The following is a 15,886-nucleotide window of genomic DNA, read 5'->3' as shown; positions in this document are numbered from 1 at the left end:
TCTGCAATGTTAGCTCTTGTCACCATTAATACAGTTAAATCTATTGATGTGTATATATTTGTTATTTCTATGGTTGAGTTAATTAAATTATGATGAGTCGAATATTGTACGAGTAAATTGTCATCTAACCTTTTTTCTAAATCTTCATCTATTACGCATTTAAGGATTCTGATTTAACGTCCTGTTTGTTTTTCCGCCTGCTACTTATTTTTTATACAACCCAGCATAATTTCAGTAAGTTAGCACTAGAAGTAACAGTGCTTTGTGTAAGTATTAACCACATTTATGGTCATATATATTTAAAATTTCAAAATATAAGGATTAACATTGTAAATAGGTGAAACTTAAGAGACTTAAAATAATGAAACAAGTACAAGTATTAATATCCAAACACCTGACTAAAAGTATGGGAACCAATAATTATAATTTCTTTTTATAAAAGAAATCTCTCTCTCTCTCTCTCTCTCTCTCTCTCTCTCTCTCTCTCTCTCTCTCTCTCTCTCTCACATTTGAGAACAAGACATAAGAATTTTCAAAGAAAGAAACTCACTTAAAATTATTTTATCCAGAGCCATGATATGTAAGGATTCAACTTGACATTGGACTATAAATACAACCCTTTCTTCTTCTGTCTTCAATCACACAAACATTTTTCAAACAAACTTGTAGTCTTCACCACACACGACCACATATCAATGGAAAGCTTACAGCAGCAGCAGCAGCTTGGAGGTAGCAGACGCATCGCGGCCGTGGACGCGTCTCCTCCGACGACGTCGGTCCAAAATGCAGAGTCAAAGCAACAGGTCTTATTCATTTCTGTCCTTCATGCATGTAGCTCTTGTTTCATCATCTGTGTCTTATAACCTCTGGGATCTGACTGGATATTGAATCAGAAAAGTGAATAAGTCTTAGTTTTTATGGCCTAATTTGTTAGACTAACGATGGAAGGAATAATGTAATAATTAAATAAAAATAATATTAAATGTATATAATATATACAAACATATAAGAAATAAATATACAGGATGTCTATTTGATAATAATAAAATAATAGAATGTGATCATAAATCTAGAATATTATAAGTTATAATTTTATAATGTGGATCTTGGTTAAATTAGAGACTTGTAGTTATTAACATCTTCATAAAAAAAATGGTTTCAAATCATGTTATATAAATATGAAGGTTCCACAAAAATGAAGTTAGCTTTTTAATTGAGGTATATATTTTGAATTTTTCTAGTTTTTCAGAATTCTTTAAGCTTTTTTATATTATGCTTGGAACCCTCCGCCACTGTTTCGGTTTTCTGCTCAACGCTGGCCTATCCTTGTTAAACCATAAAAACAGTGTTTTTTAGTCCAAACTGAGTTATTAATGACTTCGATCAATAGTCCAACTGTCTTCGTCGGTCTGGTTCTTAAAACAATGGTTATAACTTAGAAACTTAATCCTTAGTTGGAATGAAACAGGAAAAACCTGGGTGGAGGAAGCTTTTGGCATTTATAGGTCCAGGCTTCCTGGTTTCCTTGGCTTACCTTGATCCTGGAAACTGTAAGCCTACCTCTCTTTAACTTCTCTAAGCCTACCTCTCTTTAACTTCTCTCTCTCTCTCATACACACACTCTTAATTATACTTTGCCCGCTCATTATATTGCTCATGAATATTCATATCTCATCTTCATCGCAGTGGAAACTGATCTCCAAGCTGGAGCTAACCACAGATATGAGGTACGTACCTGATCATCAACATCCAAAACCAACAATTTTGCATTATAGAACATTAGAACACACACACCCACACGCACTTTTCATTTAAACTTCTTGAAAATTGCCTTTCTATCTATGTCCATCCATTCGATCGATTCGAAATTTTAATGTATATATATATATATATTAAGGTGAAGTTGAAAGAGTTTACATGCATAAGTGTCCATATATAATTGCATGGATATGAGAAATTTTTTGTTCACTGTCTTATTATTGTCATCTGCAGCTGCTGTGGGTGATTCTCACTGGGCTCATCTTCGCCCTCATCATTCAGTCGTTGGCTGCAAATCTTGGCGTAAGCACTGGTAATTAACTAACTATTCTCTTTTCATAAAGTACACATTGGTAAATTAACTCTGTCATCAGTAACAATAAGGACTAACGTTGTAGAAAGATAAAACTTAGCTGATTTGGAACAATTGAAAAAAAAGTACAAGAACTAATACCAAAACTCATTAAAAGTACATATTGGCAAACGTTGTAATTTTGTCCCGATAAAAAAGAATTATCCATTTCATAAATTTATAAAACTGCTTTTGGATTACTATTACCAAACAAGTTTTTTTTTTGTTTTCAAGAACAGTTTTTAAAATTGTTTTATAAAACAACTTTTGAAAACAAAAAATAAAAACAACAACCAAACAAGCCCATAGTTTCTTTAAATTCTCTCTCTCTCTCTCTATTTATATATATATATATATATATATATATATATGCGTGTGATCCCATGAGGTCTTATAACATATTGTGAGTGTATTTGAATTGGGAAGGTAAACACCTTTCGGAATTGTGTAAAGCTGAGTATCCATGGTTTGTCAAGTATTGCTTATGGCTATTAGCTGAGCTTGCTGTTATAGCCGCAGACATCCCTGAAGGTGCGTACACCTGGAATCTAATTTAGTTTTTTTTTTCCAACTCCATATAAACTGTAATTGATCAGAATATATATTAATTAGTTTTGTCTAATCATGTTTAATTTGCTTGATGATCCAAACTTATATGACAGTAATTGGCACTGCCTTTGCTCTCAACATACTCTTCCACATTCCCGTATGGGGTGGAGTTATATTGACTGGTTTTAGCACTCTCTTGCTTCTGGGTCTCCAAAGATTTGGGGTAATTAAACAAGCTTTCATTTTACTATACTTATTGCTATATACAGATTGATATGCGTGTATGTGTGTGTATATGGAAAAAAAAATAAGTATATCGTCCAATAATTTAATTATATATGACTCTGACAGAAATAAAATACGTAGATTTGTTTAACTTAAAACGTACGGCCATCACCTTTATAATTATAATATATATATATATATATATATATATATATATATGGTTGACCTATTCTATGATCTGTTCTGTTTGACATCTAAAATACCAGCATGGATGCTGCCGCTGCCATGTGTGTGTATAATATGTTTATTAACCTTATCTTATGGATGGTGAATATGATAATGAAATAATTTCTAGTTTTATTTTAAAAAGATTGGTATTGCTGAAAAGTTGTCTTTTATATATATATATATATATATATATAGCATCAATCACATTATAGTGACTCACTTAAAAAAAAAATTACAAATAGTAAATTTAACAACTTTATATATATATCCCCTTCTTTTGATATTTTGCACCTTTTGGATTACATAAAAAATATTTGAGTCTAAAAACATGTTAGACATGTAATATTTTAATGATTGAGATAGAATATAATTAACATATTTAAATAAATTTAAAGGCCATATTAATCTTGTTCAATATAATTTTGCAAAAAAAAAATTGATAATTAATCTACTTATATTATTACAATTTTAATCCAAATTTTATTATTATTTTTAATTATTAAATTATTAAAAAGTAATAATTTTGAAATTAAATTTATATAGATAAGGAAGCTGGAATTGCTGATATCAACGCTAGTGCTGATAATGGCGGGATGTTTCTTCGGAGAAATGAGCTACGTGAAGCCACCAGCTTCTGGGGTTGTCAAAGGCATGTTTGTCCCCAAACTCACTGGTCAGGGAGCCACCGGCGACGCCATTGCCCTCTTCGGTGCTCTCATCATGCCGTACGTATATACTTTTTTTCGGTTCTTATCATAAGACATTTTTAACTGTTTCATACATATTAAGAAAAGTTAGTTTTTTTTTCTTGATATCATAAAAAAGTAAGATATACTTTCATTTTTTTATTCTTGATTCTAAATAATAATATTATTACATTAAATACCTTCACATTAATCAAAAAGGGATAAAATTAAAAAAAATAGTTTAGTTATTATAAGGTATCCTATATTTCAGACCAAAAATTACTTTTAAAAGGTGTCTTATAAATAAGATCAAAGCGAGTATATCTTATTTTTTTTGGTATAATATCTTACACATCATTTTAATTGATTTCCTTTTTTAGAACAGTTTTTTGTTTTAAAACATAATAAATATTGTTTGAAAATGCACTTTCTATTTTTTTTGGTCGAATAAAATATACTTTTTTGTTTGAAAATGTATTTCCTATTATCTTCTCTGAAAAACAAAGAAGCTAAAAGTTATTTTAAAAAGCTAAAAACTTGGAATATATTTTATATGTTTTTTTTTGTTATGGAAAATTAAAGAAAAGGCTGAAAATATTTTTTATGTTAATGATAATTATGGTAATAAAAAAATTATTCTTTCATTCTAATATATTTCATGAATTTAAATATATTTTAAAAAATACTGATTCAAATATATATATATATATATATATATATATTAATTTTTTAGGTTTGTTTGGCTTTGTTTTATGTTTTCATGTTCTTTAATCAATTTTGTACGATACTTTTTCAGAACAAGTTCTGTGAACAAGAAATGCAAAATATATATATATATATATATATATTTGAAGCTGGTAAAATAAATTATGATAAAAGAATAATTTATTTTATCAATATAATTGTCATTAATGAAGACATGATATTTTCTGTCTTTTTTTATTTTGCATAACAAAAATTAAAAAAATATTTAAAAGATGTTCTGATTTTTTGGTTCTTTACAACTTTTAATTTTTTTTGCAGAACAGAAAGCACATGTTCAAACATTTTTTTTATATTTTTGTTTTTCAAGACAAAAAACTTGTTCCAAAAAAAATACTTTACAGAATTACTTTAGAAAACATTAAAAAAAAGAAATTAGAATTCAACAACCCAATCACTTTCTCTGCTAATTTTTTATTTTTTGCTTCTTGATAACATGTATCACAGGCACAACCTTTTTCTCCACTCTGCTCTTGTGCTCTCCAGAAAAGTCCCCAACACCGTGCGCGGCATCAATGTACGTAAAAGACTTTCCAATAATTTCTGACTTCATATATAAATATATATATATATATATATATATATTTATTTATTTATTTCATGCTGCTAATTTTTCAAAATAAGCAAGCTAAATTAATTAATCATCAGGTCACTAATAAATTAAATTTCATAAAATAATAATGCAGGACGCATGCAGATACTTCCTCATGGAGAGTGGGATCGCACTTTTTATAGCGTTTCTAATCAATGTGGCAGTAGTCTCTGTATCTGGCACTGTTTGTGCCTCTGCCAATCTTTCTGACGAAAACACAGATCATTGCAGTGATCTCACTCTCAACTCTGCTTCTTTCCTTCTCAAGGTTTCCCAATAACATTTCCATAATCTGAATAATCAAATCATTAGATCAAATTTGTTTAATTCTCATACACGTTTCGTGTTCATCGTCTGTATTTGTAGAATGTTCTGGGACGGTCCAGCTCAACCATATATGCCATCGCATTACTAGCCTCAGGCCAAAGCTCTGCTATCACTGGCACTTATGCAGGGCAATACATCATGCAGGTAATTCCATACCATGTTTATCATTCTATCCTATCCCCAAGAGATAATGAAATTTTTTGTTTCTTGAATTTGTCTTAATTATCAATTTAATTCCTAAAAATTTATATAATTTTTATTAATTCCATCCTTTATGTTTTCTCAAATTATTATTTGAATCATTTAAGTTTTAAAATGTAAATTAACTCTCAAAATAATCTAATGTATAAAGTACTAATGATGGTTGGGTTTAGAAAAGGGATTAGTCCCTTACAGCACAGTGAACAAAGGTTTGAATCTCTCCTAAAAGAGGTGCTCATATTTAGTGTCCAACAGTACCTTAAACATGATTACCTTTAATAAAAAGATACTTGTAGATAATACAAAAATAATCTAATATGTAAAGTATATTGATAATTTAGCATGTATATTTATATATATAAGAACAAATTAATAACCTCAAACTAGTTTAATTTTTATATAATTCCTTACAATGTATTTTGCTCCCTTATTTTTTAAAATTTTAGAGTCTGTTTTTTCCTACCTAAATAATTATGCTCATTTTTATTAATCTAAATGGTTGCTATCAATATTTTATTATTCATGTCAGAAAATTTAACAATGTAACCTATTTTTTAAATAATAAAGATCAAATCAATAATTAAAATAAAATTAAGGAATTAAATTGATAAAAAATTAAACTTCAAATGTTAAATTGATAACAGGGACAACTTCAAGGGATGAAAACTTACATTATCCCCCATTATTATTATTATTATTATTATTATTATTATTATTATTATTATTACCCATTCCTATTATAATAAAGTATTGCTTTCTGAAATTAACTGCCTTGTTTGGTTCCACAGGGTTTCTTGGATCTGAAGATGAAAAAATGGATTAGGAACTTGGTGACTCGGACTATTGCCATCACACCAAGTCTTATTGTGTCTCTCATTGGTGGATCCTCAGGGGCAGGACGACTCATTGTCATTGCCTCGGTTTGTAATTTCAAACTTTATCATTACATTATATTACATTCCTTTTCACCATTTTTTTTTGGCTGATTATGTTAAATTTGTGAGGATGGTAAAATATATAATAGAGGTGATTTTGCAGATGATACTTTCATTTGAGCTTCCATTCGCTTTGATCCCACTTCTCAAGTTTAGCAGCAGCAGCACCAAGATGGGTCCTCACAAGAATTCTATAATTGTGAGCTATATGTTCTTCTCTATATCTCTCTTTCATCTTTGTGTGATCCATTGTGTAGGACTCGGTTTTTCTACTCTAACTTCCCCTCTACTAGCCCCTCCTTTGTATTTTTGAACAGTCTAAATTTAAAATTTTTATTTTATATTTAGTAAAATAAAAATTTATAAAAAATTTAATAAATTTGTGATCAACCTAAATTTAGATTTAGATTGTTTAAATTTAATATTAAAATATTTTATAATTTTTATAAATTAACTATACAAATTTACTTTGAACACTTCAAACTTAAAATTTTTAACTTGTAGTTTCTTTAAAAAATATTTTTTCTGGAAAGTTCATGTTAGGAGATTATCTTTATTTTCAATATTGTATGATTAAAATATTTTTTTAATTATAAAAATTAATATTAAATCTGCACTATTCAATCTACATATTCAATTTATAAAAATTTAAAAAATTAACACTAACCATCTATATTAAATCTAGACTGTAAAAATTGATGATCCAATAAAAATTTATAATTTTTATTTTAATAAATATAAAATAAATAATAAAAATTAAAGACTTTAACTCTAAACCATCTAGATTTGAAGAGAAGGGGTAGTGGAGGAGGAAGTCAGTAGAGGAAAGCCAATTCCTATTGTGTATATCAAAATGTAAAAAGAAGTGACAAAATTATAATTAACTACGTGCAGATCATCATAATATCATGGATTCTTGGGGCAGGGATCATTGGGATCAATGTGTATTACCTAAGTACAGGATTTGTGGGTTGGCTGATTCATAACAGTCTACCAAAGGTGGCAAATGTGTTCATTGGGATCATAGTGTTCCCTTTGATGGCAATTTACATCGCAGCTGTAATATACCTAACCCTAAGAAAAGACACCGTGAAGACATACATTGAGACCAAGAACGACCCCACAGTACAAACCCACATGGAAAAAGGATTCATGAATCCTAATAATGGCCAATTGGAACTGAGTCACGCTCCTTACAGAGAGGATTTAACCGACGTCTCATTTCCTGAATAGATCAACATGGATCTGAGGTAGATCTGAGGTAGCTCGTTGCTTCTAATTCTGAACTTTTTCCTGCAAAAGTATCTCTAATTTTGACTTGGAATATTGTGATAAAGTTCCAAGATAAGTTTCATCATCTTGTTTGGATCATTATTGCGGATGTTCAGAAGAAAGATAATTGTGTTTGTATACCACATAGTGATCTATAGCTATAAATTTTTGAATAAAACCTCTCGAACTCAAGTTTCAAATATATACTCTGTTGACCGAAGTCAACGGCATTGATTGCCGCAGGTGATGAAGAGCTCCATATTATGTGAAATGTTGTAAAGTTGTCTATATTATTGGAATGAGAAGTAATTATTATTTAAATCATTACTTTAAAAACCAGACCAAATGAATGGTCGGACTAGTTGGATGACTAGAGTCGTTAATAGTTTGGTTTGAACCAAAAACGTTATTTTTCATGATTAAATTGGATTGAATTAGAGTTGAGCTGAAAATTAAAATGGTTTTTAAAAAATCAGATGATTCTAAACATAATATAAAAAAATAGCTTAAATTCTTCTTAAAAAAGAGGGAAAAAATTCAAAAATTAAACCCCTAACTTCATTTTTGTGCAAATGCAAATACTTTTAAGTCTATTTATATTTAATTTAACCAAGAACCACCTATGCTTGATAAATTATAAAATTATAATTTATAATATTGTTGATTTATGGTCACATGCTATTTCTTTAATAACAAAACATATTGTATTTTATATATGCATTTTATATTATTTTTATTTAATTATTACATCACTAACCGTCACTCAGTCTAATTAATTAAATTACAAAAACTAAAACCCACTAACTTTTTTCAGTTCAGTTTTTTAAAACATTGATTTAAAATTCTCTTTGGTTCGTTCTTCATGTGTCGTCCTGCTCTCATATTATCTTTAATCTATTCTATTTTCATATATTATACACATAATATAAAATTTTATCAAGAACCTATCGTCTAATAAAATCTGGAATCTTAAAAGTTTTACCATCCATTGAGCTAAAGACAATAAAAGCCCAAACCATTACCACAAGATGAGCCCAACATTCAATCTCAACCAATTATATATCAATTTAAATTCATTATTTTAAATACATTTCTTTAATCTCACCTAACCTTGTAAATTTTTTTTATTAACTTCTTTTATAGTAAATTATTTTTACTAAACTACTTACATGGTAAATTCTAATTACCATGAAATATCATCTCAATATTTGTGAACTCGTTTGACTCGATAATTCCAGACATAATGTTACTCGAAAATCAAAAGCACCGTGGCCTCTGCCCCAACATCCACCGCCTTAGCAGCAACTGATGAGTACCGGATAGAAACTGTCCAGCTGGTCAAGCAGAGGAGAAAGGAATTTCATGTGTTTCAAGGAATTCTTTGGCAACTTTAGCAATGGAAGCAAACACACAAGGAACAAAGCAGAGGAATTATTTTTTGTTGGTGTTTGTTTTCTGCAAGTATTGGCTTTGACGATGCCACTTTTAAGGAAAAGATAAAGAAAATAATTAATACTTAACTGAACACCATCAACATTCTAGACAAGCATGGATGTGTGAAGCAGAGGAGGAACCTAAGAACGTGGCTCTGGAGTTCAATGGAAAGTTGAATTAGTTGGTGAATAAGCTAAAGCATTTTTTAGCAAAGACGGTTGACTTTTTTTTTTTTTAATTTCAAAATTCAAATCGAACTAAGTTGGAGCCGCAAAACCAACTTTTAATGATGTTTGTAATTCATTTTTTCCCTGTAGAATAACTTAGTGATGACTCAACATGAGTTATGGATGACAAGGATAAATTTATAAATGATGGAAAGATTAGGAGCTGAGTTTAAATGAGTCAAAAATATAGGGACAGAGTTGCACAGAGTCATACTTGAGAGACTGAATTTTAAGTGAGTCAAAAGGAGTATTAGAAGATTAATTTTCCCTAATTTTTTTATCAAAGTGAGAGAGTGCTCTCTCTTTCTCATCTCTAGCTCCTGAGCCATGTACTGTAGTTTCAAGATTCAAATTTCACTAAGTTTTTAGATCTTTATGGATGTATAAGATAAAGTATTTGGCATACTGATCTCTAAATTAAATTTATGAATAACTTATGAAAACCTTAAACCCAAGTAAGTTAAGGGCATTACCACAGGTGAAGAACGTCACATTCTGGGAAGCATAGTATATTTCTTGAAAGTAGTACAACCCAAAACATTGAAAGCATCAAGATAAAGTGTCTGTAGTGAACAATGTAACTATGTTCTTCTAATTAACCCCATTATAATGATTTATTAAAGGAGTTAATTGGAGTTAATTGGCCACCTATGAATTGATAAACCAACTTGGAACACCAGTATGAGGACTTATTTAAACAATTTGATGTGACTTATTAATATCTGCACTGATTCTATTGAAGCTGTGAACCTTCTCTCTCGAGATTGTAGCAATGAACACCCTTTTAGAAATGTCATTGCGGATGCTCAATCACTGATGCATAGAGAAGGGACTCTGGAAATTCATCATATGGATCATGAAGAAAATGTGTATGCTGATTACCTAGCTAAGAATTCTCATAACTTTGAGGATATTTTGTGTATTTTTGATCATCCACCAAACTTGTTACAAGATTTGGTGCATGATGAGGGATCCTACCCTCCGGTTTTTGTTAACTGCTTGTAGCCTTTTGGTGCTAATTGCTTTCAGTTTGTTATCAAAAAAGAAAAAAAGAAACTATGGTATATTTCAAGGCCATTTATAGAGGGAACTAGTTCAAGCATATTATTGCAGTGAAAACAAGTTGTTCTAACAGAGAACACATAGAAATTAAATACATTCATGCATAAAACAGTTACTCTTTTGCTACTTGACTAGCTGCTATACAGTGTAGGAAATCTTAATGAAGCATTAATTCCTGGGTAGTCTACATGACACAACTTCGCTGTCTTTGTTTTCCCTTTTGGTGTTTTTATCATTTAGCCAACAAGGAAACAGTCTACCTGAATAAATGGGCAAGATCAGGATCATCCAAACTCACATCCAACCATCCATTCAACTGCATGTATTCAATATAATGATCTGGAGGCTTCACAGCACGAATACCTTTAGGAGTAAAGCCATGAATTCTCGCGACATCTCTAGCAAGCCATCTTATGTATGCCCGGTCCAAAGGAGGGACAACCTTTAATAATATCACATCTTCTTTTTCTTGCTTTGCTGGCTTGTTTCCCATGCCGAAGTAACCTGATGAGCTCAATAGAAGGAAAACACAAGGGTCAGGGCAGAAAAAGAAAGAAAGGTAAGTGATACTTCATGCAAAACTAAAATGGTCAACATTTGGTAATCATTATGAGTGGCAAACAAGCCTTATACATTGTTATTCTAGCTGTAGCAACCAAAAATTAGGCCCCTCTCTGCATTTAGTTAAAAATATCAAATTCTTTGAATCTAAAAAGCACTCTAAACTCGCCCATTGCTTCCTATTGTTTAATACAATGAGGAAAACAGTAAAGCGTGAGTGCAAAAATTAAAATCCCTTGGACCACTACGAAATGAACTTTGTAGTAGAGACACGAAAGCACAAGCAAGAGAAAGGAAAAGGTGTATATTTTGATAAAGACACCTTACAATGACAATAGCATCATGAATTCAGGATCATCATATTTTAAGTTTTAAAATGTCTTCTAATATAACTAACTCCCACATAATTATATGAATGTAAATACCTGTTGCTCATTGTTGTATGCTTTGTATACGCCCCCAAAACACACAACATGCAAAGGGAAGGAGGGAGTTAGGGATATATATGGACACATATGATGCACGGAAATCCCCTCGAATTAGTCCTAAAAAGGACTAAGTTCCACAAAGTGACACAGAAACTTCAAATTTCTTAGGAACATCACACTTCAAAAATTTAAATCAAGGAGTGTAAGGAAATCTTCCCCAATCTATGCTACCCAAAACCAAGTCTAATGATAGTTTGATACCATGTTTATTCTCCACCCCCCCCCCCCAAAAAAAAAAAAAAAGGTTCTTGCTCTCTTCAGAGTTTCCTTTCTGCAGTGTATCAAACTAGCAAAGACAGAAAAACGGGAAAAACAAGAGGAAGTCTCATTCACTCATGTGCTTTCTCTTTGATTACAGTCACACACACACGCATATGGAGATTGGAATTGGAACTAATACAATCATTGATTCATTTCCATTACCTAAAATCAGAAATATGAGGGTATTTGGTCAATTTTAAAACCTCAAACAAAGTCTGCCCATGCAGCAACGAAACTAAACCATTGATGCAGAAAAGTATATGAACATGCGACATTTAAGAACTTAAACAGTAACTACACATTTACAGCCACTACAAGAAGCTTTTCTCACGCAAAGTTGAGGCAAAGTGATCATTTCATCAAGCCAAAAAAGAACTAATCCATTCACAGCAGCAAGGACAATCTTCACATGCAAACCCAAAACCAAAGGATCCTTTCCTCAAGCTTAAAATAGGGACAAGCACCAGCCCATGCTCATCAGGATGCTGTTGGAACTTGCAGGGACTGTTTTATTTGGGAAAACAAGCTTTAACACAAGATTGAAGTTCATACAATGTATGCTTACCAACTAGCAAATCAAGCCATTTTTTTTAAATATTTATTTATTTTGCAGTGCTTAAAGACAGTCCACCAATGATCGTACCATAATAATCACCCTCACGGCCAATGCCCCCTTATGGATTCAAGAACAGAGCATTGAAGGCAACAGTATTTTGACCCCAAGAAATCCTTTAGAAAAAGAAAATAAAAGAAACTCTACCATCCCAACAATATCAACAGTAAGCATTCCGGTTGCAAAGCACAAAGTCAACTAAAAACCAAAAATGAGATTATATGAAGAACTATAAGAAAACAGTTATTTGCCCAGCATTTTCGCACAAAGCTTAATCAGAAGGCAAGATTAATCGCCTTTAATTCGCACAAAATCACACTACGGATCTAATTGAAACATGGTGAAAGAAATCGAAAGGCAAGCTTGGAATTTTATGCAAGACAACAATAGAGATTAAGTTTCAGAACTCACATAATTAATCCTAAGATCATAATCCACCAGACCTTCAAAATACCAATTGAACAAACTTAAAACGATAATTTAGTGCTACAGGGAGAACACTATTAAACCGGTCCCTCTCATAAACAATTCAAAATACAATGACTGAGAAGGGGACGATATAGCGACTTTGTGCGAACGCAAAAACCAAACTCTTCAAAAGACCATAAGTCCAATTCCCTACTCGGAACAATCTTGCTTCCCCTTCGTAATTCAGCTACAATTGAAATATAAAGGAGAATCAGAATAAAATATGTCAGAACCCATGAAATTTACCTTCGAAACCAACTCCAAGCCTCTCGGATTTATACTCCCTGGTTTGTTCCAGCTTGCTTTATCGCCTCAGCCTCTCCCGTAAACCATCTGTTGCTAGATCGGGCCTTGCGTTCCTAAAATATATCCACAAGTATTTTTTTCACTGTTTATTTCACCGTTAGCACTTTTTAATTATTAATTAATTTTTTATTATGGCAAAAAAAGGAAAAATAATAATAAAATTCTTTTGAATTATATAAATAATAATTTGATCCATTAAAATGTCATAATTCTATTGAAATCCCTAAAAATCCTTGTGTCAATAAATTTTAAATGAAAAAGACTATATTACCTTTATTAACAAGTTATAATTTTGTATTCAATTCTTATAATTTTTTAAATAAAAGTTATGATTGAAATTTGTTATTTTGAAAACTTATATTTTAATAATAAAAATTATACTTGACAAGTTATAATTTCTTGTTTAACTCTTGCAATTCACAGAACAAAAATTGTTATTCTTTAGGTAAAAGTTGTAATGGGGCTGTTTTTCAATAACAGAAATTACACTTTATAAATTATGATCTCTTGTTCAACTCTTGCAACTTACAAAATAAAAGTTATTATTTTTTAAGTAAAACTAGTAATTGAGGCTTATTATTTTTAATAAGGGTAAAATATTTTTTCACTTTAAAATTTATTAACATAAAAGTTTTAAGGATTTTAATGAAATTATGGTATTTTGAGGGACTAAATTGACATTTATATAATTTTGGGGATTTAATTGTCATGTTCCCAAAAAAAACCTTTATTTATTATCATGGTTTAAATTCATTTTTATTCAAATTATCACCAGTACTTTCTTTGAGATATATTTGTTGCAAGAGAAAAAATCTTGAGGGGAGAGAAAATTGGAGGAGGAAATAAGAGGAAAAAAAGTGTATTTTCCTCCTGCTGGATAAGGATAAATGTGGGAAGGAGAGGGAAATCATCACTTGACAAAGGTTTGCGTGTGTAGATTTCATGGATATGTAAACATATAAATTAAAAACCCCCCATAATTTGATATAAAATTAGGCATATCAATAAACATAATGATAACACTTTATAAACTTATTTTTTTTAAATAAAATTATAAACTTTTAAAAATATTCTTGCATATTTAATAATTATTCCTTCATTTTTTTTATAATTCACTTTTAGTTAACTCACAAAAACGAAGGTGAGTTAGTCAGAATAATAAATTTTTTAAAAAATAAAAAATTTTTAATTTTGCACCTAAATTTAAAAAAGAGTTACTTCCTCCATCCTAAATTATAAAATACTTTTAAAAAAAATTTATCCATCCAAAATATAAGACACTTTGAAAAGATTAATGTTTCATTAAATAAGTTTTTTTCAATATTATCTTTTCTGTCTCTCTATTTAATATTAATTAAGTGTAGATTTAATGTTATTAAATGAGAAATATTTTTAAATGTTTATATTTTTATTTTAAAAAAATAAGGTCGTTAAATGTATTTAATAAAATTTATTAGTATGTAAAATTTTGTCTAAAATTAACTTATAATTTGGATTGGAGGGAATATTTGAAATGTGGAAAGATTTTTTTTTGGAATTGAGATAGTGTACTTCCTTTTAGAATTTCCTGGAAAGTAGCATTGGGATTGTACATCATGTTACATAAAACAAGGCAAAATGACTTACATAAATAACGAAGAAAACTTCTCAAATGTGAATAATAAAAAGGATTGGAGAGAGTATATTGTTAATAAAACTTAAAGGGTAATATTAAAAAAATATTATTAATAAAATTTTATTTTTTTCAAATTATTTTATATTTTAAGGCAACAAAATTTTTTTAAAATTATTTTATAATTTGAGACAGAGGGGGTATAAAATAAAATAATCTACCAAGTTATACAAGTTAATTATAAGCAATAAAATGAATTTTTTTTTCAAATTCTACACCAAACCCAGATCTACTTATGAATTATGCTTAGAAAAATAAATATCGTTCACAACATATATAAGGTAGTTTATAAAATTTTTATATTTTATATTAATTAATATTCGTAAATGTAATATGAAAGCGTTTAATATTTATTTGGCAACTAGAACTATGAATTAATGCATTCCATATTTCTCTCGAAAGCTGAGCCAATTGCAGAGGCAATCACAATGATTTAAGGAAATTGAATTAAAGGATTTTTTGAAAACTTACATCCAATATTTTGAAACTCGAACTGGATTGGACCAAACGGTTGGACTAGTTTGATCTACTGCTCAACAAAAGGCTCGATTCCACCATTTAGATCACCTGAGCATTTGGATTGAGTTGACTCGAGTGGTTTTAAAATAACTAGATTTGACCTGAAGACCAAAAGAGGTCAACCCGATCCAAAGCGTAAAAAATTAAAAAAAACTCAAGCTTAGTCATTCAGAGTCACGATTTTTCTTCTTTAATCTCTAGTTCTCTTTCATATTCTCTTCTGTAATGTATGATCTCTCCTCCATAACTTGGACTCAATCTTTGATCTCTCCTCCCTCCTCTGCCTCTAGCTCTAGCAATTTAACTTTTAGTATTGAGATCGAAAGCTCATGAGTTATCCCATGATAGCATGCCTCTAGCTCTAGCATTTTGCTTTGAGATCACAAGC

At 30.1% G+C, this 15,886-nt stretch overlaps 2 protein-coding genes across 3 annotated transcripts; one reads left to right on the top strand and one right to left on the bottom strand.

Annotated features, from left to right (window-relative positions):
* Positions 1-653: 653 nt before the first annotated feature.
* On the top strand, positions 654-8,134 carry LOC129318997 (metal transporter Nramp5-like). The gene is made up of 13 exons (XM_054964029.1): positions 654-803; positions 1,469-1,550; positions 1,687-1,727; positions 1,993-2,071; positions 2,537-2,641; positions 2,773-2,882; positions 3,656-3,837; positions 5,008-5,077; positions 5,247-5,420; positions 5,519-5,623; positions 6,469-6,600; positions 6,719-6,814; positions 7,510-8,134. The coding sequence occupies exons 1-13, from the start codon at positions 696-698 to the stop codon at positions 7,846-7,848; spliced, it is 1,623 nt and encodes a 540-aa protein (XP_054820004.1). The 5' UTR covers positions 654-695; the 3' UTR covers positions 7,849-8,134.
* Positions 8,135-10,612: 2,478 nt separating this feature from the next.
* Positions 10,613-13,372, bottom strand: LOC129318998 (uncharacterized). Of its 2 annotated transcripts, none has more exons than XM_054964030.1 (2): positions 13,248-13,372; positions 10,613-11,114 (listed from the first exon to the last, which is right to left on the bottom strand). In XM_054964030.1, the coding sequence occupies exon 2, from the start codon at positions 11,101-11,103 to the stop codon at positions 10,867-10,869; it is 237 nt and encodes a 78-aa protein (XP_054820005.1). In that variant the 5' UTR covers positions 11,104-11,114; positions 13,248-13,372; the 3' UTR covers positions 10,613-10,866. The 2 variants fall into 2 exon arrangements, with proteins under 2 accessions (XP_054820005.1, XP_054820006.1); XM_054964031.1 differs by lacking the exon at positions 13,248-13,372 and adding an exon at positions 12,945-13,210.
* Positions 13,373-15,886: the final 2,514 nt, after the last annotated feature.

The sequence above is a fragment of the Prosopis cineraria genome, unplaced genomic scaffold (assembly GCF_029017545.1).
Source record: "Prosopis cineraria cultivar Desert tree isolate PC_DT_omini unplaced genomic scaffold, ASM2901754v1 PC8, whole genome shotgun sequence".
In the NCBI taxonomy this organism is placed as follows: domain Eukaryota; kingdom Viridiplantae; phylum Streptophyta; class Magnoliopsida; order Fabales; family Fabaceae; genus Prosopis; species Prosopis cineraria.
The sequence above is the reverse complement of the archived record's forward strand: the minus strand, read 5'-3'. Positions and strand labels throughout refer to the sequence as shown.

Excerpts from the sequence above, each read along its gene's own strand:
- LOC129318997 (XM_054964029.1), top strand. The coding sequence starts at position 696 with ATGGAAAGCTTACAGCAGCAGCAGCAGCTTGGAGGTAGCAGACGCATC. Across the intron at positions 1,728-1,992 it reads GAGCTAACCACAGATATGAG|CTGCTGTGGGTGATTCTCAC; the intron begins GTACGTACCTGA and ends TGTCATCTGCAG. Across the intron at positions 5,624-6,468 it reads CAGGGCAATACATCATGCAG|GGTTTCTTGGATCTGAAGAT; the intron begins GTAATTCCATAC and ends TTGGTTCCACAG.
- LOC129318998 (XM_054964030.1), bottom strand. The coding sequence starts at position 11,103 with ATGGGAAACAAGCCAGCAAAGCAAGAAAAAGAAGATGTGATATTATTA.